Source organism: Aptenodytes patagonicus, chromosome 11 (genome assembly GCF_965638725.1).
Source record: "Aptenodytes patagonicus chromosome 11, bAptPat1.pri.cur, whole genome shotgun sequence".
Taxonomy (NCBI): domain Eukaryota; kingdom Metazoa; phylum Chordata; class Aves; order Sphenisciformes; family Spheniscidae; genus Aptenodytes; species Aptenodytes patagonicus.
The window spans coordinates 14,161,722-14,187,693 of NC_134959.1; the positions used below are offsets into that span (position 1 = coordinate 14,161,722).

Consider the following 25,972-nt stretch of genomic DNA (forward strand, 5'->3'; position numbering starts at 1 on the left):
CTGTAAAAAAGCCTTTTGTTTCATTAGAGGAAAGCTCACTTGGTGAGACAAGTGACACAATTATATAATTTTAAAAATCTGAATATATTTTAAACAAATATTGGAACCAGGTCTGGGGAAAACAACACTCCAGGTTGATTCATTTTTATTTTCCACTGGTTAATTCATCTTTTTTCAAAGAGGCCTGGAGAAAACCAAAGCAACTTACCTTGAATGTTCCACACTCTCACACTGTCCATCTGACCAGATCTTGCTTTAACTGCCCAGAGATAACTGCTGTCACCACAGGAAAATGCAGCTGTAGCTAGTGACTAGCTGTCAGCACATTGCGCTGTGGGGTTTGGCAATACGTGGGGGTGTGTCGTAAGTAACAGATTTCAATTTTATTTTGTTTGTGATGCACCTTTCCTCAATTCTCTGTGCTGTGACAAGGTAGGGAACAGACATAGCCATGAAGCCTTCTCAGGGAGCTTCAGGACACAGGGAAAGGCACACAGACCTGTAAAAACTTTATTTCAAAATCTTTTTATTCAACTGTTATTCAGCAATATACAATACAGCTTATAAACAAATGTCTTACCTTGTTTCCAATCTTCATTTAAAAATAAATATTATTGACAGTGAATATTAATTATGGTAAGATGTACCTTTTTAATTAAAATGTCTCCAAAAGAAATAATTTAATTAAAAAAGAAAAAGGAAATCCAAAAAACCTAAACACAATAATCTACTAAAAATATTTCCTTTCTTAGGAAGGGCTTTGACCCAACATCTTTACATATTGTCATAAAGATAACTGCTCAACAGTTCGTGCAAAATGAAGAGTCAGAGGAAAGGTTTAGAAAAGAAAAAATTACATTAAAATAGAGAAATCGTAAGTGCCATGCATAGAGCAGGGCTTTACACCATAGAGTCTGGAAACTAGATGCATTATTCTATGCGGTTTACTTTCTGTGGCATCCCCAAAAATATGTTTTTCCCCCCACGTAGAATTTATCATGCTTCTTTCAGTCTCTTTCTGTCCATCTTTAAAACTGTAGGTATTTTTTTGTCAGGGGTTTGTTCTGTTTTTAAATAGGTTCCTTTTTGTTTGGCTGAGGAGGAGTGGAGGAAGTAGTCCGTCAGTGGTTTACTAATAAATGTACAAGCTTATGCAGTATTAACAGGAACACATATAGGAGTGGGTCTGTAGCATAAATAGGTCCTGTACCTAGAAAAGAGAAAGACAAGGGAGAGAAGGAGATTTTATTCTTTATCTTTTCCAATATAGAAGACTAAATGCAGAAGAGAAATATAGGAAGATTTATTTTTATCACTTCAGAGCCAGGGGTCAGAAGCTTAATTTTAATAGTAAAACAGCATCCTCAAGCTATCCAACTCAAATAGCTTTCTCTTCCCCCTCCCAAATCTAACTCCACTTAGGTCATTTCATTATGCATTACTAATGGTATGCCTAAACTTGGCTTCAGCCAAGTTACCAGCAATTGAGATTTCTATAAATACACCTTAATCTGGTATATAGTTTCTTGAGAAATGACAGGTATCAACCACCCATTACTTTAAAGGGAAATGACAAATGCTGTGGCTGTACTCCTTGATTAACAGGACATGAATCCATTTCATTTGGAATGGGAACAGCAAGACCTTGACATCTTCTTTACCTTTTATAGGAAAGAGCAGAATTTTAAATTAAAAATGTGCACAGGAGCTATAGAAAAACAGAGGTCAGATGTGGAACACATCTGTTACAGTCATTTCTTCCAAACCCAGGGAGGGCAAGACCGCTCCCGCTTCTATGAGGTAAGCTTATGCGGCACGATGTAGGGCTGCAGGGGTAGTTATGTACGTGCCATCATAGGAAAGCAGGTGCCTGCGACCTTACGGCTGTAGAGGGAGGACGCAGCTCTCCCTGGGCAGGGGCAGACACCGATACCTTTGCTCACAGCAAGAAGTGACATCCATGTCCATACTGCAGCTAACAAGGCTGTCCTGGCCTCGTATCCACTTACACTGAGATACTCGTTCAGTTTTTTTATTTTCTAGTTACCTGCGCCAAAAAGAGAGGAATTGACTGTATGCCACCATGGTCCGGCCCTTCTCCCTTGTGTGGGAGGGCTGAGCTGTGGGGCCGAGGTCCGTTGGCCACGCTCTGCCAGGAGAGCGGGACACGCAGGCATGGCGTGGGGCGCTGGGGCTGCTCCATCTCTGAAACAGGTCACTGCTCTGCTGCCAGGCAAGGGCAAGAATAGTCCCTTCCTACGGAGAAGTTCTGCTGTCCTGGTGCAGCCTACGGCATTGCTGCCTTTTACTCCCCAAGCCCCTGCTGAGCCCACACAAACAAGGCTGGACTGGTCCGCAGCAGCATCTGTTTGGGTCTCAAGTGCCAATGGGTGACACCTTTCCAAAGCCATGACATGGACTAGTGCGTGCAGTTGTCACCAACACTGTAACATGACAATACAGGGCTGCACACCCGTGACTGGTGTCTCACGTGGCCGTGGGACATTTCCACAGGGGTGAATGCAAAAGCAGGAGCCCAGCTGGAGCTTTGCCCTGCAGCTGGAGTGCACAGAGGCACTTGCGGAGAGGCTTCACCAGTGCTGAACACCCTACATACAGGAGTAATCAATACCCAAAATACTGACAGCCACCCAGAAAAGTGACTGTCAGAGCCACTTTGCAAAGCGTGAAAACTTTAAAAAAAAAAGTTTTTTGTGTTCAGTATCTCTGAAAGAGGAATCGGGCCACTTCTATTTAGGAAACTCACTTCAGGCACCCTAACGCACATACTTTAGTCTTGGTCTCTAGGAGATGTGAGTCTCTCAGCTGTGGCATGATCAAAGGAAATACCTCAAACAGAACACTGCTCTTGGGCTCGCTGTTCAGGCTACCTCATAATCTATATATACCTCACCAGCAAAGCTAGAGTATTATTATCCAATATCAAAATCTAGTTGATAGTAATGTGGTGTGCAATTGAGGAACTCAAGAAATGTCCCCACAGTGCTATCTCGTAGACGCCTAGACTATGTGGAGATTACTTAGTTATTAAGGTTTTAATTAAATCCTTGCATGCACAAACACGTGGCCAAGGACTGCCTACGTAGCAACAGCAAGGCATTAAGATGAATACAGGATTTTTAAAACTGAAAATCATTAACAAACACAATTAACTCAAGTAACTAAAGAACTAATGAATTAAATTCTTGCAAAAAGACACTAGAAGTGTGTGCAGGAAAGTGTACAACAGCTGCTAAAGCTCAGGTTCCCAGCCAGCACATGGGACAAACAATCACCAGCCCCAAATGTTCTTGCTGCTCTGAGGCAGTAACACAGGAGCTCACAAGCTCGGACTTGCCTTCCCTGACCCAGGAACCAGCCCTGCAGAGCCGAGGTGCAAGGAGGGTCTGCCCCTGGAGACCTGCAGGCAGGATAACCAATCTCCCTTCCTCTGCCTAGAGGGTGAGGGCAGCGGGAGCCCTGCCTGTGCTGATGCCAACCCTGCCAGACTGCCCAGCCTCTGTGCCAGCCTGAAACAGGGCTGTCACAGCCATTCCCCAGCCTCAGGGACCTCCCTCCTCCAGCAGGTCCCGCTGTTCCCTTAAAAACATACAGTCAATTCACAAATATATACCCTACAGTTTTAGTAAGGATAAAACACTAACAACCTACATCAGCAAGAGAAAACAGCTTGCTGACTGGGAAGGCTGAAGGTAAACCCCCATTTTCTGTCCGTCTCTGCACCTGACATGCTATATGGTATCTGAAGACAGACTGCTTATTCGCAAATTGCAGTCACTGGCACACAGACCCATACTTCCAGTCAGCACATCCCCATTTCCAAGCTGTCAAATAGCTCTTCTCACTTCTGGGGCATTGCACAGCTGCAAGAATGCCAGCCCAGGATGGTCCCCATGTGCTATTCCCCTGTGCTTGGGGATGGCAAGGGCAGCCCAGCAGCAGCCAACACTCCTGGCAGCTGCAACGCAGCTCACAGGTGCTGAATTTGTGCCAGTTTCACACCTGCCCACCACTGCAGTGAAGATCTGGCCTTGGGTATTTATTATGCTCAAACCTGAGGGTAGTGAGAACCCATTTTTCCCTGCCAGAGCTGAAATTGTTCTTTCAATGAACAGGACTCAAGTTTGAGGAGATGCTGCCAGTTACTCAAAAAAGCAAGCTGCACTTCTGTAAGGGGGGAATCCCTCTGGAAACACTGAGGAACTTAACCTGGAGAAACGGGCTCTTGTAGCCCAGGTGCTCTTACAACCACTGCACTGAAGGGCTGCAAAGGACACCAGGTTAGGATTGTTTCTGTTTTGAATGGAAAGCAGTATTTGTCACAACTCCATGCAGTAGCTGTGTCCCTGCTTACTAAAATCATTCCTACACCAGTTTTACCTTTATGTACTGGTTTTAGTTTAAATCTCAATGCAGGACTGTGAATTAATGCAACAAGTCCAAATTTTTTGTCTTTTCCTCTTGTAGAAATTGCATTGTTTTTAACCTACATTCGCCATCTTCTTAATTTAACAGCAGAACGTGAGTTCAGGCTCTGTTAACAGAATCTTAGCAGTTAAATAAAATATATTTAAAAAAATATTTGCAAGCAATTATTCTTACTGAACACCAAATACAAGCTGCTTTTTTTTTCTACTGATTCAGTGTTACTCTGCTCTAAGACTTCAGGCAGTAGAAGCAGATACACAGAACTTCACAATTCTCCTCCCTCTGAACATAAGCAGACCAGACATATAATTTCCAGTAATGTCTCCCCATTTAGTTAACCTCAACCCTTTTCATTATAGGTAGCTTTGTTTATAAACAAGCTGGACTTAGCGTCCTCAATTCCGCTTTTACTACAGTAGTCGAAGTCTTGACTTTTACTTAATAAATTACTACATTTGTAGATGTAAACAAACAGAATGTGGTTTTCACCACTAGGATCTGGACGTGCGATCGACCCAGATTTGAGGACAGAGAGTTTCCATCCAGAGACTTTAAACCAGGCATACGCAGTTACAAACTACAGACACTTAAAAGAAAACATTTCATTTATATTTTGAATATTCATTTGATGTTCTGTTATTGTAAGCTTATTTATCACTACATAGAATTACAATTTTGCTTTTAAACTATTTATATGCACATGACTTAAAGGGAAAGTCTACCACTAAGCAGAACAGTAACAAATTGTTCTGTTCGCGTATGGTGAATTGCTCTCTGGCACCACTCATCCTTCTTTTCGATTTACAACATAACAATGTTTTACTGTAGTTTTCTATTTAATAATTTGTTTTGTGCCAGCATTCATCAAAGTTTGACTTAAAACAGTTAATCCAATTGAAAACAATCATTAATTAACCAGGTGACTTGTGACACATGGAAAAAATGGGATGGTTCTTTTACAAGCTATATTTAAACCAATGGCCAAAAACTACAGTTTCCAGCAGTTTCCTATTCTTCTTCCTAGAAAGAATCTGGAAAGTCCCTTGATGTTTCTTTCTGAGGTGGTGGTAAAATGCAGTGGCCCATGTAATAAAAAGCTGAAAGACAGCAGTAGTCTATTTTCCTTGAAAGATGAGATAACACAAAAATTTGACTGCCTATTCATGATGGAGCTGGGACCCCGGTTGGCAGTTATCACAAGATACTTCTCTGTAGTGGCTTTTATGCAGTGACCTGTTAGCCTCAGACTGTTTCCTTACAGAACTATGTTCAATTAAAACTCTCAAACCTGGCATTTCATTAAAAGGTGAGAGATCAAACTGACCGTATAGATTGATTTATTTTCTCGATCCAGAAACTTTAGACTGTGCTTGAGACACATTCTTGGAGAAACTGCTCCTACTATCTTGTATCTATGGAAAAAATAGGGTTTTATATGGGTTGTTGGTCAAGGATCATTGCAGGCAATAACCTCCTAGATAAAACAAATTCTCTCTCACTGACATACATTTGGAGGACTTCCACTGAATTGAAGGGAATTTACCAAACTTCAGATCTAAGAGCTTCTTAGAAGGTTTTAATTAAAAAGACACCATTACTAAAGTCACTATACACTTACTGAACTGAAGAGATAATAAGCTACACCACATTAGAATTACTCCAGAGCCCGAGACATGATCTTACAAGCTGCATATATCCTTCTTCCACTCTTAAATACTTAAGCACAATCCACACACTGCATTTTTGCTATCAGGGTTTTTTTAAAGGCTTGTAACTGGTGCCTTAAATTTCCTACTCCTCACCAAGTGCTAATTCTCCAGGATGGTGTGCAGAAGTGTATCCAGAGCCTGTGCTAAATTTAGCACACTCCCACAGCTAAACCTTAGAGCACTGCATGTAACGCGAGGTGCTCTTATTAAAAGAACTATGTGGTACTATGGAAATCTATGCAAAAATACTAAACTATGGGGTTCCCATTGCTCTTGGCTTTCAGCTGGCAGTGGATCATCACGCCTAGGCACAACTAGAAACAGCTCCTGAGCTGCCTTTTGGTGTTGCTAATTTTGGCAATGGTGACTTCCCACATATTTATAAGCAACGGCATGGGATCTGCTCACCACTGAACCTGTCTAGAAGGCACGATGACAAAATTAGTTTTCTACCCACTACACATTTTCATTTATGATTTGCTGAATTTTGGAACAGTTTTCCATAACTCCTCTCAAAAAAAATGCCTCATAGAAGTCAGCACATGTATTTATTTCTACATAACCATGCAGGTGTAAGCTACTGATCCTGCTTTCCTCCTTCATCCATACCATCAAGGTTTTTAAGGTCAAGAGTAAATCTCACGCAGCTGGGTGAAACTATCAGCATTGCCCTCCACACCCTTCTTCTTGAAAATGCGCACGTTTCACTTTCCTTATCCACAACATAGCCCCAAACTCTCCAGGAAACTGAAACCAGTTTTACTGGCCAGAAAACACTGGCCAGAGTTTTGTAAAACTGTGTTATCATTTTAGGTCTTCTCAATTACACCTGAGTTTCGCTGTTTGTCTACCTTCTCTCTTAAGATATCCACTGCTATGTTCAGGCCTATATTTAAAAGTGAATTGTCAAAATACCGTGTAGCAAGGGTAACTGAAAGCCACTCCTATCCTAATTTCAGAAACTTAACAGGTTTTAGTATTTCAAATAAGATTCCATTTGCATTTGGAATATTTAGCACTCCTGAAATGACCATGTTTGACTTGCCCATACCTGTATCTATGTGCTGGGCTGAACTCATGTGACTGAACATAGAGGTAAGGTAGAATGTAAGGCTTGATAACTCTACAGAGGCTGCATACAGGGCAGCACAATGCAAATTTCCAGCATAGGTAGAAAAATAAGTATGTGTATTTGAGAAAAATCCAATTCTTTGTCGCAGCCTGATTCTTAATTTTGATTGTTGTCGATATGACATCTGAAAAAGCCCATCTAGGACAAAAGACTTTGGTGTTTTAGTGTAAACCACAGCATGGGTAGCAGAAAGGCACGGGAATTGCAGCATATTGAGAGGCATGACAGCACTGTTAAGGAGACCAGCATCTTCTAGGTCCCCGAGCATTTCAACCGACATGCTTAACCCCCACTTTGAGAAAGAAAACTACAACATGGCTGCCCACCCTTGAATACCATGAAGCCCCTGTTTTAGCATATTCTATGAAAAATGGGTCATGTACATCATATAGTTACGGACAGATCAGAAAACAAAGAAATTGGATGGCAAGGAGAGGGAGGTGTAGTCATGCAAGGAAATGATGCAGAAAGAAAAGTTTGGTTCTGATACGAAGCTAAGAAAAGAAAAAGATTCCTTCTGCAGTGTTGATTTTCTAAAGTACTGCAGTGTTTTGCTGGAAGTCAATCTGTGTGAGTGCCTGTGGGATAGGACAGACGCGTGAAATGGTAGAGGAGTTGGGTATATGTTTCTTAAGGCATTTGCAATTATTGAGGTGGATTTCTGATCACATTAGAGCTCATTTCAGCTGAGACTCATTAAGGCCAAATTGTTCTCAAAACATTAGGACTGACAATCCCTTCCAAATGTGCATATGGTACATGGATCGGTCAAGTGCTCAATTATCCTCTGTGGAGGCTCTTCCCTTTTTCTCCTAGATCCTAAGGACATTATTGGACATAAACTACAGGATTAGATGGACAATTGATCTGATCCAGTTCGGCAGTTGCTGCAGGTCTGCGTGGCAAGACATTTTTGTATTAAACACAGCTACTAACAAACAGAAAGAGGGGTAGTTAAACTATTGGATTTGATGAATGTATGGAAGTGTATATCAAGTAGAGAGCAAGAAATACTTCTACCTTTGTCAAAAATATTTCTACTTTTTAGGTTACCAGAGAAATATGCAGTTTCATTGTCAATAGGCTGGTAAAAACTCATCTCCCACTAAAGTTACAAGAAGTAGGGACACACAATACGGGGAACAGTTGGTACATTTTCCCTCAACATCCCCACTTCCCTTCTGTGGTAGCCAAAGATGCACAGAGCAGTCAGCAGTCTTACTGAAAGCCTCACTCCACTTCTTCCAAATGCTACATTTGACTATGAAAACTGCTGTATTGAGAGAAGGTCGACCAGGGAGCAGTGGTATCCACCCGGCAGAAAGCCATGGCCTCTCTAAGCTCTGCACCCACCACGACTGACGCAGCTTCCCAGACAGAGCTCCATTGGGAACATGCTGCCAGCCAGGTGTCAGTCTGCAGGCTGTGCCCTGCTCTTACGCCAGTACCGGACGGCAGCAGTGAGCACACTGTGGGAGGTGCGCCCAGGCAGAGGGACTCCTCCGCTTAGTGACAGAGCACTGGGAGGAGGTGAGTGGGTTGAGGAGTATCAGGGAGTGCGAGAGAGAGGTAGACTACTGGAATCACACCCTACTTTCACTGGGACAGGCCCAACAGGCAGATAGGATGCATGATACGGAGGATTCCCTATCTTCTCTCCGCCTAGCTCAACACAGTGACTTAAGAGATAGGGGGCAACGGCGACAAATTCCTGCCCGGCGCAGCAGGCGTGACTCCTCTGTGACTACCCCACCTTCCCAGGTGCCCTGGCGTAATAGGTATGAGGCTCAGCAAGTGGAACTGAACAATAACGAGGCGATGGTTCATCTAGCTTGGAGGTGTTGCCGAGGTTAAGTCGGCCTATGCCCTGCATCAAAACTGCTTCCATAAAGAAAAAAAGAGGGGTCACTGTCACAGGAGACTCCCTTCTGAAGGGAAGAGAAGGCCCAATATGCAGACCGGACCCACTTCTTAGAGAGGCCTGCTGCCTCCTTGGGGCCCGGGTTAAAGTTGTGAAGAAAAAGCTTCCTACCCTGGTACGGCCCTCAGATTACTATCCATTATTGATTTTTCAGGTAGGCAGCAATGAAGCTGCAACCAGAAGTCCAAGGGCAATCAAGAGAGACTTCAGGGCCTTGGGACAACTGGTTAAGGGATCAGGAGCACAAGTAGTGTTCTCCTCTACCCTTCCGGTTGCAGGGAATGATGAGGGAAGAAACATGAAGAGCCAGCAGATCAATGCCTGGCTCTGAGCCTGGTGTCACCAGCAGAATTTGGGTTTTTTTGATCATGAGTCGGTCTACACAACACCAGGCCTGCTGGCGACAGATGGGGTACATCTGTCTCAAAGAGGGAAAAGGATCTTTCCACAGGAGTTAGCAGGGCTCATTGAAAGAGCTTTAAACTAGATTTGAACAGGGAAAGGGATAAAACCAGGCTCGCTAGAGATAAGTCTGGGGGTGGCACGCCAATGTTTGAGGGACAGTGTGCTAGTGAGGTCCTTTGGTCTGCTGTCTCAGTGGAGGTAGGGGATGGAGATCCATGTGGCAGCAAAGATGCAAGGGTTATGGATGTGTTAGAAACCATGGAAGTGCCTGAGAATGGTCACGTAGGAATTAGGGCTTCTCCCCCCAGAAAGGTGGCGGGATCAATAGCCCAACTGAAGTACATCTACACCAATGCACGCAGCATGGGCAACAAACAGGAGGAGCTGGAAGCCATTGTGCAGCAGGAAAACCATGATATAGTTGCCATCACAGAAACATGGTGGGATGACTCGCACAACTGGAGTGCTGCAATGGATGGCTATAAACTCTTCAGAAGGGATAGACAAGGAAGCAGAGGCATGGGGTAGCCCTGTATGTTAGGGAGTGTTTTGTCTGGAGTTTAATGATGGTGACGATAGGGTTGAGTGTTTATGGGTAAGAATCAGGGGAAAGGCCAACAAGCTAGATATCATGGTGGGAGTCTGTTATAGATCACCCAACCAGGATGAAGAGGCAGATGACATATCCTATAAGCACCTGGGAGAAGTCTCACAATTGCTAGCCCTTGTTCTCGTGGGGGACTTCAACTTACCAGATGTCTGCTGGAAACACAATACAGTGGAGAGGAAAGTCTAGGAGGTTCCTGGAATGTGTGGAAGATAACCTCCTGACACAGCCGGTGAGTGAGCCAACTAGGGAAGGCGCCCCGCTGGACCTCTTGTTTGTGAACAGAGAAGGACTTGTGGGTGATGTGATGGTTGGAGGCCACCTTGGGCATAGTGATCACGAAATGATAGAGTTTTTGATTCTTGGAGAAGTAAGGAGGGGTGTCAGCAGAACTGCCACCTTGGACTTCCGGAGGGCAGACTTTAGCCTCTTTAGGAGACTGGCTGACAGACTCCCTGGGGAGGCAGTCCTGAAGGGCAAAGGAGTCCAGGAAGGCTGGACATTCTTCAAGAAGGAAATCTTAAAGGTGCCAGCAGCAGGCTGTCCCCATGTGCCGAAAGATGAGCTGGCGGGGAAGACGACCGGTCTGGCTGAACAGAGAGCTTTGGCTGGAACTCAGGAAAAAATTGAGAGTTTATGACCTTTGGAAGAAGGGGCAGGCAACTCAGGAGGACTACAAGGATGTTGTGAGGTTATGCAGGGAGAAAATTAGAAGGGCCAAAGTCCAACTAAAACTTAGTCTGGCTACTTCCATAAAAGACAACAAAAAATGTTTCTATAAATACATTAGCAACAGAAGGAGGGCTAAGGAGAATCTCCATCCCTTATTGGATGTGGAGGGGAAACATAGTGACAAAGGATGAGGAAAAGGCTGAAGTACTTAATGTCTTCTTTGCCTCACTCTTTAATAGTAAGAACAGTTGTTCTCAGGGCACCCAGCCCCCTGAGCTGGAAGACAGGGATGGGGAGCAGAATGAAGCCCCCATAATCCAAGGGGAAATGGTTAGTGACCTGCTACACCACTTAGACACACACAAGTCTATGGGGCTGGATGGGATCCACCCAAGGATACTGAGGGAGCTGGCAGAAGTGCTCACCAGCCACTTTCAATCCTTTATCAGCAGTCCTGGCTAACCGGGGAGGTCCCAGTTGACTGGAGGTTAGCAAATGTGACGCCCATCTACAAGAAGGACCAGAAGGAGGATCCGGGGAACGACAGGCCTGTCACTCTGACCTTGGTGTCGGGGAAGGTTACGGAGCAGATCATCTTGAGTGCCATCATACAGCACGTACAGGACAACCAGGTGATCAGGCCAAGTCAGCATGGGTTTATGAAAGGCGGGTCCTGCTTGACTAACCTGATCTCCTATGACAAGGTGACCCACTTAGTGGATGAGGGAAAGGCTATGGATGTTGTCTACCTAGACTTTAGTAAAACTTTTGACACCGTTTTCCGCAGCATTCTCCTGGAGAAACTGGCTGCTCATGGCTTAGATGGGTATACTCTTCACTGGATAATAAACTGGCTGGACGGCCGGGCCCAAAGAGTTGTGGTGAATGGAGTTCAATCCAGTTGGTGGCTGGTCACAAGTGGTGTTCCCCAGGGCTCAGTATTGGGGCCAGTTCTGTTTAATATCTTTACCAATGATCTGCACGAGGGGATCGAGTGCACCCTCAGTAAGTTTGCTGACAACACCAAGTTGGGCGGGAGCGTTGATCTGCTCGAGGGTAGGAAGGCTCTGCAGAGGGATCTGGACAGGCTGGATCGATGGGCCCAGGCCAACTGTATGAGGTTCAACAAGGCCAAGTGCCAGGTCCCACACTTGGGTCACAACAACCCCATGCAGCGCTACAGGCTTGGGGAAGAGCAGCTGGGAAGCTGCCCAGCGGAAAAGGACCTGGGCGTGTTGGTCGACAGCCGGCTGAACATGAGCCAGCGGTGTGCCCAGGTGGCCAAGAAGGCCAATAGCATCCTGGCCTGTATCAGAAATAGCATGGCCAGCAGGAGTAGGGAAGTGATCGTCCCCTTCTACTCGGCACTGGTGAGGCCGCACCTCGAATCCTGTGTTCAGTTTTGGGCCCCTCGCTACAAGAAGGACATTGAGGTGCTGGAGCGTGTCCAAAGAAGGGCAACGAAGCTGGTGAAGGGTTTGGAGCACAAGTCTTATGAGGAGCGGCTGAGGGAACTGGGGTTGTTTAGCCTGGAGAAAAGGAGGCTGAGGGGAGACCTCATCGCTCTCTACAACTACCTGAAAGGAGGTTGTAGCAAGGTGGGGATCAGTCTCTTCTCCCTAGTAACAAGTGATAGGACAAGAGGAAGTGGCCTCAAGTTGCACCAGGGGAGGTTTAGATTGGGTATTAGGAAAAATTTCTTCACCGAAAGGGTTGTCAAGCACTGGAACAGGCTGCCCAGGGAAGTGGTGGAGTCACCATCCCTGGAGGTATTTAAAAGATGTGTAGATGTGGTGCTTAGGGACATGGTTTAGTGGTGGACTTGGCAGTGGTAGGTTAACAGTTGGACTCGATGACCTTAAAGGTCTTTTCCAACCTAAACGATTCTATGATTCTAAGGTGGTGCCCCCAGAAAGCCCAGCAGAGCAGCAGCTGAGCCAATTCACATGGAGCCGGACCCTTGAGGGGCTGCTCTTGGGATCTGTCCTACACTGGAGACAGACAAATAAACCGCCCAACCACTCCAAATATCCAGTCTTGGAGAAATTAAGGAAAAGCTTCAAGAAAACATCAGCACATGCTTCAGGAAAACACCAACACTAATTTATAACAAGCTCCAAAAAGAAACACAGACAGTGTCAATGTAGAATAGGAACATATCCTGAATACTTAAGAGTCATTCATTCTGTATAAATTATACAGCTTAAATACTTTATATCGGTCTGCATTTAATAAGCCAGTAATTCTCCTCTTTTGAGACCTGCAGCTGGTCTCTACTTTGTAGTACATTCCCATAAACAGATTTCTGCTTTGGTATCTGAGATATGATCTCTCCTTACCAAATATCTTACTAATGAGACCCAAAATATGCAACTATGGATTTGTTTCATTTCCAGAATTTTCTGCAGTTCCATGATCTAAAACTAACTTAACAAAACCAAGCACCATTAATTCACTCCTTGACACTTGAATAATGAGAGATACAAAATTCTTTGTAATGTGATTTGGTGGAAAATGAGTTTTGAACTAAAACATATAGAAAAATAACTAACTACATTAGTGGTAGTTCAGGTGGTAAATGAGCATCCAGCCCTACACGTCCTTCTTTAGCACTACTATGTGAGCAAGTCCACAGCATATCGATACACACAAATAGCAAAAAGCACAACTACCCAAATCATGAGGCAATGAAGAATACTGGTAGCGGGGTTTCAGTTACTGAGCTTTGAAGTGAGTCTGGGCCATATTGTCAAGTTTTGCATTATAAGCAGGAGGACTAAAAAGCCACGTTGCAAAAAGCAGGCAAGCTAGATACGGTCACACAATTCCTGGTCACACAATTCCATAAGTTGACACTTTAGGAAAAGACTTGCAATAAAAGTCACACTGGACGGGACCCACAGATTTCACATTCTGTAATTGATACAAGCTGTAAATATTTGCAACCCAGAAGTAAAGAACAAGACACTGTAGTTCTCACTTCACTGTCTTTTAGAGTATTTTTGACTTGATCAGGATTAGGAGCAAGCTGCCAATGTAGTTGTAATTATCACTCCAATCAGAATTACTAGAGTTAAGCGGATCCAAGTGCAGATTATCTAAGGATTTTTTTGAAAAATAACCCTATCCTGCCCATACTTAAAGAACAGAGCTAAGTGCATTAGCAGAATACATGATGATACAAGGAAAATGGCTGTATTGAGAGCATGTGCCTGAAAAAAAGCAGAGCCTGTGATTTACATAAAGAAGGGATCGCCTTTTTGCTATAAACAAACAGCGACATTTTGGGAGTGACCCACAAATACACAGACCCTCCAAACCTTTCCAATGATTGATACTTGCTAGATATTAGCTAACGAAAGACATTGCCATGCCCTAGACCTAGCCAGCAAGGGGTTATCTGGAAAAACTGTGGACACAGGATATTCCTCAGTGCCCTCTTTACATGTACAATCTCCAGCTCCCTGGTGTGAGAGGGATTCAGATTAGAACACCGATTTTAAAATTTATAAAGTAGTAAAGTACTTCTAATTATACCAGTTTGGTGAATTTTACACATGACCAATAAAACGACAGACATAGACAATGATGTCCATTAGAGAACTTACTAACTGTGCTCTGCCTCATTTCAAAGTTAGCAGCCGCTCCTAGCACACACAACAAGGATGCTCTGCTTCCTAGCCACAACCATGCAAATGCAGGGTAAGACCAGATACTACAGCAACTACTTGACATCCTGCATAAGCTTCATTAGCACAGCTCCCTTCTCCAGCCATGGCACAACAATCTGTGCACTGCCATCACACTGACTTCTCCACAGAGCACAGTTGCTGCTCTGCCAAAACTGCTCTTCTTTCCAGTTAATAAAATTGCCTCCCAACTGATAACAGCCTAGCAATATAAAATACTCAGTTGTTAACCGCTGTTGTGACAAATAATACCGTTCTGCTGACAACCCCATTTTTTGCAATACAAACCTACCTGAACTGTTTATTATTGACATATGGAACTGCTCTGCCATTATCTAATTTCAAAAAACACATAGTAAAGAGCAACAGTGAACCTGCCAGCATTCTCACTGATTTAGCAAAGCTAAATCAAAACCCAAAACAAAGCTCTTTTATTACCGGTACAGTCCTGTCAGGCTCTGTTATGTAAAGAAGAAACACCTCCTTCACAGGACTACTATAAGATTGATTTCCTAGCAGATCCTACTTTATGTTTGCTTTCCAACTCCAGACCACTACTATTAATATCCTTCTCGAAAGTAGTACCAGGAAGATTGTCTTGACATTTCTTTCTGCTATGACCGCTAAGTATACCACTTAAAGTATTAGGAACCTATATAATCCACAACACAGTTCAAGTGTTACTTTATACATCAGTAAAGCTGCATCAGGATAGCAGAGGTGGGGAATGTGTAACAATTATCTGCCTCTTGTAAAATCTACAGACTAAGTTAGCTAGTACTGCAAACTAAGACTCCATTTTGCAAAGCATATATTGAAACCGTACATAAAGAACTAGCACTATATGTTTATTCCTGCCCAAAATGCTGTTTGTTCATGCAAAAAGACACACGGGTGCACTCAGCCTTCCCTCATACAAATTTCTAATTTTCACTCACTAATGAATCAATCTGATATAGAAATCTAGACCAACGTTAGGTACAGCTTCCACATTCATTAGAAAGACCTGGAATACCCCTTTCATTGTGTTCAGTAATATTTTTTTAAAACTTTTTCATCCATAACTTGAAGATATTAAAGAAGTTCAAATAATATTCTGATTTCTTCAAGGACACTGCACAGGCTTTAGTAGAATAGGTTAGTACAGTGTTGTCTGTCCTCCGAGGAACAAGCAAGAACCGCTGGAAAGAGGTTACTCAAATAAATTGCATTTCCACAGTACAAAAACACCCTGGCACAGCTTGTTTCTGCCCTAGGTAATGAGGTGACTTGGTACTGCAGTTCGTGCTTTTGTCCAGTTTGAGAATTAATCCATATTACACACACACAAAAGAAGATATTTGACCTCACTTGTCCCCAAAGCAGTCTAATTTGCCTAGATATTAAAATGCTAGTGATGTGTATTTAATGAGAATTCTTTTTGCATGTTTATTATCCAGTGACATTTAGGAGGTCAGCCTGATAATTCAGTTATGGCCTCTGTCTTGCTACTTTATTTAATGTAAAGGAAAATGTGATGTGACCCAGGTTGCATTTAACTACAAATAACAACAGAATGTCAGCTCATATATGGTCTCATAAAAAGCACAGGGGGAGCGAAGTAGACCCAGACATTACCAAGCTGGAAAGGGAGGGAGCCTAAACTGAACAGCAACATTGGTTGCAACAAGGAGAGACTTTCCTTTCTTACTCTTTTGTGCAATGTTCATCTACCAAAGATAAACAAGCTCCACGGGCTGTTTCTCAAGCTAGCATGCAGAATCATTCAAATTCTGACGAAGCCAGGAGAGCCCTAGACCTAAACCCAAACTCACCCAAAGTTAATCCAAACTCAACCACAGCCACTCCAGAGGCCCTCTAGCCAGCCACAGCTCGTTACACTCAAGTAAACAGTGTGTTCATTTACTTTCCTGTCTCTAAGCTGAAAAAAAATACCTTTTGCTTCCCAGTGCACAATGGAGATCTAACACTCTCCCACATGGTCTCCTGCCTCAAGGTAGGTTGCCACAGCTTGATTTTGTGCATGTACTGCTCTTACGAGCATCACCGGGAGCTGCACATGCACAGAGACTGCAGAATTGGGACCTGGTGCTTTATTATCTCAGGCCATGTAGCCCACAAGCAGACTTCCTTCTGCCTCACACATATAAAGCTTTGTGGAGGGGAGAGGGGGATAGGCATGAAATGAAGACTTATTTTCTTCCTTGCTGTGAACACTTCATCTCTGCATAACACATGAGTCTCTCTGTGTCCTTCCTAGAGCACTCTAAGCATAATGAAGCACAGTTTCTTGTTTCACACTCCCATCTTTGTTTATTTTATTTAAAGCTTTCACTTCAGAGCTTTGAGGCTAGAGATCAAACAAATAAAAGAGAATTTGGAAGCTGCAATGTCTGATCTACATTCTGCTCAGAAGTTAAACTAAAAATTGCTCCCAAGCAAATACATAGGCACTCATTTTGGAGACCATTTGGTAGGATGTAATACAGCCAACTCGCCTCCCAGAAGGTCAGTATGAAGATCCTTGTTTATTACTTCACCTATCAGATGACAAAGTTAGTCTCACGACTAAGGCACTGGAGTTAAATTTAAGAGATCTGAAATTAAGTTTTCGTATTTAATTTCACAGCTGCCACACACTCAACAAAGTTGGTCATTGCTCTTCCTGCCATTTGTCCATCTCATCCATTTGGACTACAAATTTTTTGGGACAGAGACACTGTGTGTCTTGCTCAGTGATGCTCCTACATCCCCCCTACTTACCCAGTAAAAACTAGGAACACTGCCAAACACGTTAACACTATATGCACTCTTTCATTTGCTCACTCTGATTTTTTTCCTACAGCAAAAGATTCCATTTGCATGTAAGTATTTAAACTAAAAGCTAAATATTATTTTAATTTAGAACCATATGGAGAACAACTCCTTCTCTGATAGTATTAAACCCAGTGATCTTACCAGCAGATCTTTGCCTCCTTGCAGCCTAAGTAACACGTTCTCAGTTTCTACTTCAGTCTACCTTGCTGGCAGACAAGCAGTAATCTTTTTGACTCTCGTGAGACCACAGCACTAAGTTTTTATATGGTAGTTTAAACATTACAGATAAAATTCTGTTTGAGTAGCTAATATTTCTGGCATATGGGGCAATTTTTCTGTAACATTGGATCTATTCCCTTATATACTATAAAGCTGATCACAAATTTCTACCAAATACAATTTCAGGTGACATGTCCAAAACTATGGATTTTCTATTTATACCTGGTTTGTCAGATGAGACTCTATGCTCTTTAGAGAATCTCAGTAACAGACACATTTATTCTAATAAGTTCATGTTTCAGTTCAACTAGAAGATGTAAAGAATCACATTTTTCCACGGTGCACGACTGGGACTCCAACTGAAGTCAACAAGAGCCCTGCAGGCACATCTGAAAGCAGCATTTGATCTATAATCACATTTATTGGAATACAAGCACATAGAGGCCCTGTCTTACTACACTGAACATATTGGGAAGATTTCTATTGCAAGGAAAATGGGATTAGAACCCAATTCATGCAGGACACGGTGGCTAGTGCCATGCCATCAGCTTTTAGGCAGAGCTCTCTAGTGTATTAAACGAGGGTGTTTCTTAATCACTGATGGCAAATCCATTGTTTGAGCACATTTCTGCTTTTATACAGAGGAAATATCCCTGTGTACAATGAAAAGACTTACAAATGCTAAAGACTTTTGAGAGTAAGTGTATTAGATGATTCAATTATTACACACAGATTTGGTGCAAGTACTTATCTGTATGTGTGTTACAGAGCTCAAAATAGGATAATGAAGCATATGCGTTATGCTACTATGCATATATATAATTCATACAGCAACACGGGATTAGGTCCTGCAGTCTTATACACCTATGTGAACAAAGATTTAGTTTCATTTGATGGCCCTACTGTGTGGAAAACCAGCTACGACACTGCCTTGAGGGGGTGGACTCAAAACAGGGCTTCTAGTTTCCACAGGTTAAAAAAGAGGAAAAAAAAGTATTTTCTATAAAGAGACTGCATTCTTTACAGGGAAAAATATTTACTGTACCTAAAATAGCTCTAAAGAACACCACTTTAACACGCAAATGGGGAACTCTGAAGCTCAAGGATGTCATTTTCTTTTAAGATATTTTGAAGAAAGTTTAGTGCTTATCCAACCCAAGTGATAGCACTGGAGACCCAAGTCTTTGATTTCCTCACAAAAGCAGGCGATATCCCTGCAAATCCTCATCACGCCGACTTCCACGTTAGTATTTTATCCACATGCCTTTATTCTGGGTAGGGAGCAACACTTCAGGTCTAGGGGAGATACATCCATGTCTTGCCTCTACACCAAGCTGTCTCTCTCTGCTTCAAAACAAGTGCCTGGCCCAGACAGTCTTTCTAAAGTACACTGGTGATGGGGACTGGGATGGCAACCAGCAATCTGCTCCACAAAAGCAACCAAAGAGACACCTCGTGGTAACAACTCTCAGACAGTTCTGGTCCAGAAGGCACCTGAATCAGGAACTTCGAGGGCCAAGTCTTTCAGCTGCTAATTTCCTGAACTATGCTGTGACCGATGTTTTATTGATAAGTAATTAGAGGCAGCTCCAAATTGCCACAGCTATGGAAATTACAATAAACCCAGTAGAAGCCTGATATTCAGGGGGTCTTGATTCAAGCAGAATAAAAAGACATTATTTTTACAGAGGACCATACCAAAATACAAAATTAATTGTCTCCCTCATATGGAAACAAAAGCAGTTGCTGGTTTATACCTTATTAAGTCAGTCCTATGAACAAGAACAGGAGTCCTGTGCTCCCTACACTGACTTCAGCTTTCTCCCGGAACGGAAACTGCCACGGAGTGGCACTGTTCACAGATACCAGTGTGCACCGGAAAGATGTCACAGCAGGAAATTTTGGTTTAGCCTATTTTGTAGCCCTCTTAGCATCAGTCTCCATCTGGATATCCCCACAAAATATTTTTCTGCATTCCACTACCTTTTTCATTGATTTAAATCATTCCATTATCTCCACTGCTGACCACAATGCTTATAGTTTATTTTCAGAATTTAATCCAGCCTAGAAATGATGCAGCAGTGCCACATTCCCAAACCACAAACATGTAAAAAATCAGGATAGACAGCAGTTTAGATGATCTGGGCAGGGGGTCTTGCCCTAACAGACATATGTGACATGCTCTCTTGGCAGCACACACTTACATCCATCTGTTGAGATGGAACTGAGCCCACTGCACTTCCATCGTCCTGTTCTTAGTTCATATGCACCACATAAGCTCTGGGTTCAGTAGGCAGGGTGCACAGTGCTGCGAATCCTAAACCTAACTTCTATTGTCAGCATGGAAAACACTGCAAGAATTCTCACTGTGGGGGAGTGGAAGAGGAAACACGGAAACAACAACCAGCCCTGGGCTCCTAGGAGGAAAGCAGATCTTTCCAATAGGAAAACAACAGATGTGAGCATTACAGTGTTCAGTTTAATTTCTTATGGTCAGTGAATTCAGCAAAAGCAAACCGAACTTTTTTATATGCCCACAGGCACCTGTAATTAGACCTCTGAAATTATTACTTTGTCTTCCACTAGACACCAATGAACAGCCAGCTTAGCCTTATGAATGATAAGAAGTAAAACCTAGTTTTCACACATATTTCTACATGAGAAAAAACCTAAATTATTCAGAAAACAGCAAAAGGTAGTAGCCAGATAACACACAGCACCTGTAAAGCACCAGGAGGTCACAGTGACCCACATACAACTGATTTCCATTACTGTGAGCCAAAACCTGCAACTGTTTGCCCTGAGACTGTGAAGAGGTATCAGGAAGAAGCGTGAACATTCCTGCGTGAGGTGAGGATTATGAATCTGCGTCAGAAGAGACTGCATCAGGGGAGCTCAGGGCTTTCCCTGCACAGTCAGTGGCATAAAATTGTTTTCCCTCTTCCACAGATAACTTGGCAGGGACATTTGTTCAACATTAGCTAAGTGACAGTGGCTGAGAGGGGAGCTAAAGCCCAGCCACCTTTGAAGCTTGGAACACCTTTGCAATGCAGATTTAAGGCTCTGTGTTCTTTGTCCCAGACCTTGCTGCCATTAGTGTAAATGAGGGTTTACAACGGCCTTCTCAGGCTAGCCGTAATACGGTAACGTGGCATTAATAACTTAATACAGTATTAACTGATAGACAATCAGTATTAGCACAATGTTTACATTTGCAAACCATTATAGAGCATAGCATCTCCAATTCTTATCCTGCCAGTAATTCAAATGTGGAGCTCATTACACAACAATTGACATTTCCCTTCCGAACCTGCACCCTGCACCGCATGGCCCCGTGCCTACCCAGGGCGACCAGCCCTGTAACCGCTCGCTGATTTAAATTCCCTGCAGAACAGCCATGGCATTTCACTCACTTGAGGCTGCAGTTACTGTTTAAAACACCACGTCCGAAAAGCTGCAAGGGGGGCTCTCAAAGTGGGGCCTCCCATAGCACCTAGCGAAAGGAAGCAGGTCCCAGCCTTGCTCTCAGACCCATCTGCCCCGCGCCACGCCTCTGTGCTAACTTCTGACAAGGCAGGGCGCAATGCACCGGCCCTGGCTTTTGTGATAATTTAAGTACATTTACTTACAGACTTGGGTGCAATTATTTAGCTTTAGCATCGCAGCGACCGCCCCACCCATGACAGAGGGGGGTCGCGGTGCCCGACCCTAAACCGAGTAGTGGGACTCGGGGAGCCACGGCCGGGCAGCGGAGAGAGGCGCCCCCCGCCCGCGCCCCCGCGCCCTACCTGACCCGTGCTGCTGGCGGAGGATGGCGGCCTGCCCGGGCGGCGGCGAGGCCGAGGAGGCAGCGGCTCCCGCCGAGGCGGTAGCGGTGGCGCTGGCGGCGGCGACACCCCCCTCGGCCGGGGGCGGCGGCGGGCGCTTGCCGGGGCCAGGCGGCGGCGTGGGCCGGGCTGCGGGGCCGTGGCGGCGCGGGGCCGCGCCGCTCTGGATGTGCGAGACCGCCTCGGCCGCCTGCACGTCGGGCGGCGCGAAGCGGGAGAGGACGCGCAGCAGCGCCTGGGCCTTGTGCTCCTGCGTCTCGTCGTCGCTGTAGTCCGCCACGCGGCACTCGTAGACGCCCTCGTCCTGCCGCCGCACGCCCGAGAGCCGCAGCCGGTGCGAGATGTCGTTGCCCTGGACGCGGACCGTCTGCAAGAGAGCGCACCGCCGGGCGCCGCCTCAGCACCGGCCGCCGGCCCCCGCCTCCCCCGGGGACCCGGCCCCGCCGCCTCCCCCTTCCCTTCCCCAGCAGCGAGCCTGCTCTCCTCGGTGCAGCCCCGGCAGAGCTCGCTCTCGCCCCAGGTACGTCTCTTTCGCTGTCAAGAACACCGAACCTGGGCTAATTCCCCCCCAAATCGAGCGCACCGGACATTTAAGCTCAGCACCTCGCTGTTAAAGCCCCATTTCGGGGTCCCAAGGGGCCATCCAGAATCAGCCCCTGCTCCCCATCGTCCCCACGCCACCACGCACCCCTCACCAGTAGCGCTCTGGCGCACCCCCCCCCCCCCCCCCCCCGCGTGCCCGCCCCTAGCCTGGGGGTCCTCTCTCCCCTCTCCTCCTCCCCAGTCCCGCACGGAGCCCCGCAGCCGTCCCGGGTGCCAGGCAGCCTCCAGCCCGCACGAAGCGCCCCGACACCTGGGGAAAGCCCAGCACCCCGGGGTCTCCGCCCCCGCCTGCTGCAGAGGGCCAAGCCCTGATGGGTGTAGTGCCACCCAGCCGAGGCCGAGGAGGTGCCCTACAGTCCCGGTGCAGGCCACGCTCCGCCGCTGCGGCGGGAGGGAACGGCTCCAGCCGCGCCTCAGCACCGCGGAGAGGGGCCGGCGTGCTCCAGCGGCCGCCTCGCTGGGGCAGAGGCAATCCCGGGCCCGCATCAACGGGAAAGGGGCTCGTTTCCTGCAGGACAGGGAGAGAAGGGGGTCGCCACAGACGACTGGGGTTTGCAGAGGGCAGGGAAAAAAGCAAAATTCTCTCCTGATCTGGCCCACAGTCCGTTTCAAACGTGGCTAAGGAAGGGCTGTAAGGCAAGCATCGCCTCCTCTCGATTTGCAAGGAATGAGACGTGACTGCTAAACCAGCAACAGATGGTAACGTTTCGACCGAGCCATGACACACTGAGGAGGGGAAACGTGCCACACTCCCGTCGTGCTGCAGGAGCGGGGCTGCCAGTGGTGCATTCATGTGTCAGGAAAGGAGGGGGGCATGCAGTAAATCCCACGTGTATGGGAGGAGGGGTGCACACCACCCAGATTGAGCTGCACTTACGCTGATTTTGGTTGCATCCGTATTTGTTACCTAAAAGAACAGGAAAAAAAGGGGATTAGACTCAGCTCCGCCAGCACATCAACAAGATGCTCATCTTCCCACCCCAGTGCAAGGACAGGACACAGACAGATACAACTTTGCTTGCCATTCACACAGCCCATGAATGCCTGGGGGGGAGTTCCCTGGGCGACAGGCAAGGCAGAAAACCAGTGCCCAGCTGAGGTTTGGTAAAGCTCCTGTGGTGACCACAGAAACGCTGCCTTCACCAAGGGTGCGAACAGCAGCCAAAGAAACGCTTGTTGCATGCTGTGCTGCTCACACTGACAAACACTGGGGAAGATGCTTTACCAGCAGCATTAGCACAGCAGTGAAGTGCTTGGGCAGGCTGGATCCTGCACTGCTCAGGGCAGAGCTTCAGTCCTGAAACGTCCTGGGAGCAGGTATCGCTCAGCAGGTTTTGTACTTGGTTATTTTTTTGTCTCCAGCCAGCTACTGTAAACCTAAGTGATACCTCAGATCTCACTGATGTGCCTCCCAGGGAGACGGTCATCATTCTGCAGGCATGCCCTGTCATCATTTATTGTAAAAGCAACTCACGGTTTTTATGTAAGGTTAGAGAAGACATTTAAATCTAAGCGATTTATTTCCCTGTCTGACAACTGACTTACACTTTCCCCAGCTAGGCGGCATCACATTAGCTCAGTGTCTATATGCTTTGCATCTCTATTTGAGCTCTGCAGGAAAACAAGCGTGCCACAGAGATGGGAGCTGGCACAGGCATGGAGGCTGCCGCGGGGCACCCTGCCGGCGCAGGGGCTGGGGGGCCAGAGAGGATGACGTGCCCCTCACAGTAGGGCAACACGGCCTGGAAATCCTGCTCTACCCCACTCCTTGTAGAGTCCCGTTTGGCACCAGCAAGGTGTTTTGCACTGGGGGGAGGCTGCAGAATGAACTGGCTTATATTAGGGAAATGCAGCTGAAAAATTTAGACTAGAGCCTATCCTCGCACCAGGCGGCTTGCTAGGGGGAGGGGAAAGGACACGCAAGATTTAACTCTGCTTCATGCATTTTAATTACTACATCCGACCGTCTGAAAATGTCTTGCTGAGCTCCAGATACAGACACAGGTGTGTACGTGCACCCCAAAAAACTGCGTGCATTTGTATATGCAGATTGGTATGTACTTAACATGCCAACAAAGAGAGGTGTATCCCTCATGCCTTTCTGTGCTCTATCAGTGAGCAAACAGAGGCTCTCTCACCTATCACAACTATTCCTAGCTCAGCCCACACAAGCACTGTTTTTTGCTTGTCCCCACTTCATACTATTTCATAGCTTCATACAATTCACAGCTATTTTTGACTGCCTCTCTTGGGTCCTCATTGCTGATCTTGCAGCGGGACATTTATCATTTTCTATTTACAATCCTTAAAGCACTGACGTTTTTTCCTGAGGTGAAGTCCCCCATGGTACGTGCCCTGTCCTCCCCTGTCCCAGGGAGGGCCCAGGGAGGCTGGTGCTTCCAACCGCTCGCTGGCACTGGGTAGAGGAAGCGCTCTCCTTTCTGGGACTGCTGAGTTATTTGGATCACCCTCTGAGCACGTTGCACTCGATGAATAGATATATCTCCATAGCACTGTATTACCTTGCTCCTGCTGCCGGGGACACTGATGGCTAATTCGTGTGCAAGTTCTCTGGCTGGTTCTTTAAGGTACCACCACTGGATTTCCAAGGAGTAAGAGGTGGATCCGCTGGCTCGGAAAGCACAAGGCATCTCAATATCATCTCCCTCCCTAACAGTCACATCTTTGGGAACTTCAGTAAAGGTAGCTGGGAGGGGAAGATAGAGTTACAAGGGCTGGTTAATGGGAGAGATTAAAAGACAAGATCAGTCCTTTTCAGTGTAACGTGAGCTGCTTCAGCTCAAGGGCTAAGCGCTGACCGAGATACGGGTTTCCTGTAGTCCGGTGACCGCAGGATAAGCGGAGCATCCAGGACTGTGCACCCGGGGCAGGGCCGAGCCGGTCCCCGCCACCCTGCAGCCGGGGGCCGCGGCTCCAGCGGAAGGGGAAAGTTTGCAGAGGACTTTAAAACCTCTCGTCCTCCCAAGAAAGCCCTCGGCTGGATACAGGGGCACCAGTGTCCCACTGCCCCCTCCCCCTGATCCAGCGCGGGGACTGTCCCCGGGCTGCGCGCCCGCTGCATCCCGCTCCGCGCCGGTGGCTGCGAGGCGCCGAGCCCGCGCTGCCGGCAGCTGCGGCTGCAACAGTGCCACCTTGTTCTGCAAAAAGCTCCCCCCGGGAAGCGCTCCCTGCCCCCAGCCATCAACACTTCCACAGGAAAAAGCGGCGGGGAGGACGGGACTTGGAGCAATTGCCGGCAGGAGCGAAGCGGCTAGAGCTCAGCTGCGGACAGGGCGGCGAGCCCCGCCGGCACCGGAGCCCCGCCGTACCCGCACCGGAGCCCGCTCCGCCTCCCGCCAGCAAGTTGTGTCCGGAGCGGCGGCTCACCGCGGGAGGAGGCAGAAGTTTCCTACTCACCGGTGACGATGAACAGCAGAGGTGCGTTGAACATCAGGTAACAGAGGGTGCAGAAGAGCCCCCGATTTTCCATCTCATCTATGTGGGCTGCGGGCGGGGGCCGGGCTCGGGGCGCAGCCGGGCACGCCTCAATCCATCGCACGCAGCGGGGCTGGGTCAGGGCTCCTTCCCAAAAAGCCAAAGCCACCCGACTAACCTTGGTTTGTGGGGAAGCAAATATAAAATCCACAGCCCAAACTCGCTGGCAGGTAGAAGCGACGCTCCTGGGAATGAAACAATAAATCTCGTCCCGGTTCTTTGCTCCGCCGCGAGCGGGATTCAACTGCCCTGCGCTGAATGGGGGCTCCTGCTGTCCGCAAGCGAGGAAGCGACGCTGGGCTCCCCTCCGAGACCCATCACACTGACAAGTCTGCTCTCGGAGCTCGCAGGAAGGTCCAGCGAAGCGGCAGGGACGAGCCTCCTCTCCCTCAGCCTGGGGAGCGCCCGGCGTGTTCCCGTCGCGGCC

At 46.5% G+C, this 25,972-nt stretch overlaps 1 protein-coding gene across 1 annotated transcript; it reads right to left on the bottom strand.

Moving 5' to 3' along the window:
- Window positions 1-514: 514 nt before the first annotated feature.
- VSTM2B (V-set and transmembrane domain containing 2B) lies at window positions 515-25,972 on the bottom strand. Its single transcript, XM_076349213.1, has 5 exons — window positions 25,468-25,972; window positions 24,573-24,757; window positions 22,928-22,957; window positions 21,409-21,814; window positions 515-1,210 (listed from the first exon to the last, which is right to left on the bottom strand). The coding sequence occupies exons 1-5, from the start codon at window positions 25,538-25,540 to the stop codon at window positions 1,122-1,124; spliced, it is 783 nt and encodes a 260-aa protein (XP_076205328.1). The 5' UTR covers window positions 25,541-25,972; the 3' UTR covers window positions 515-1,121.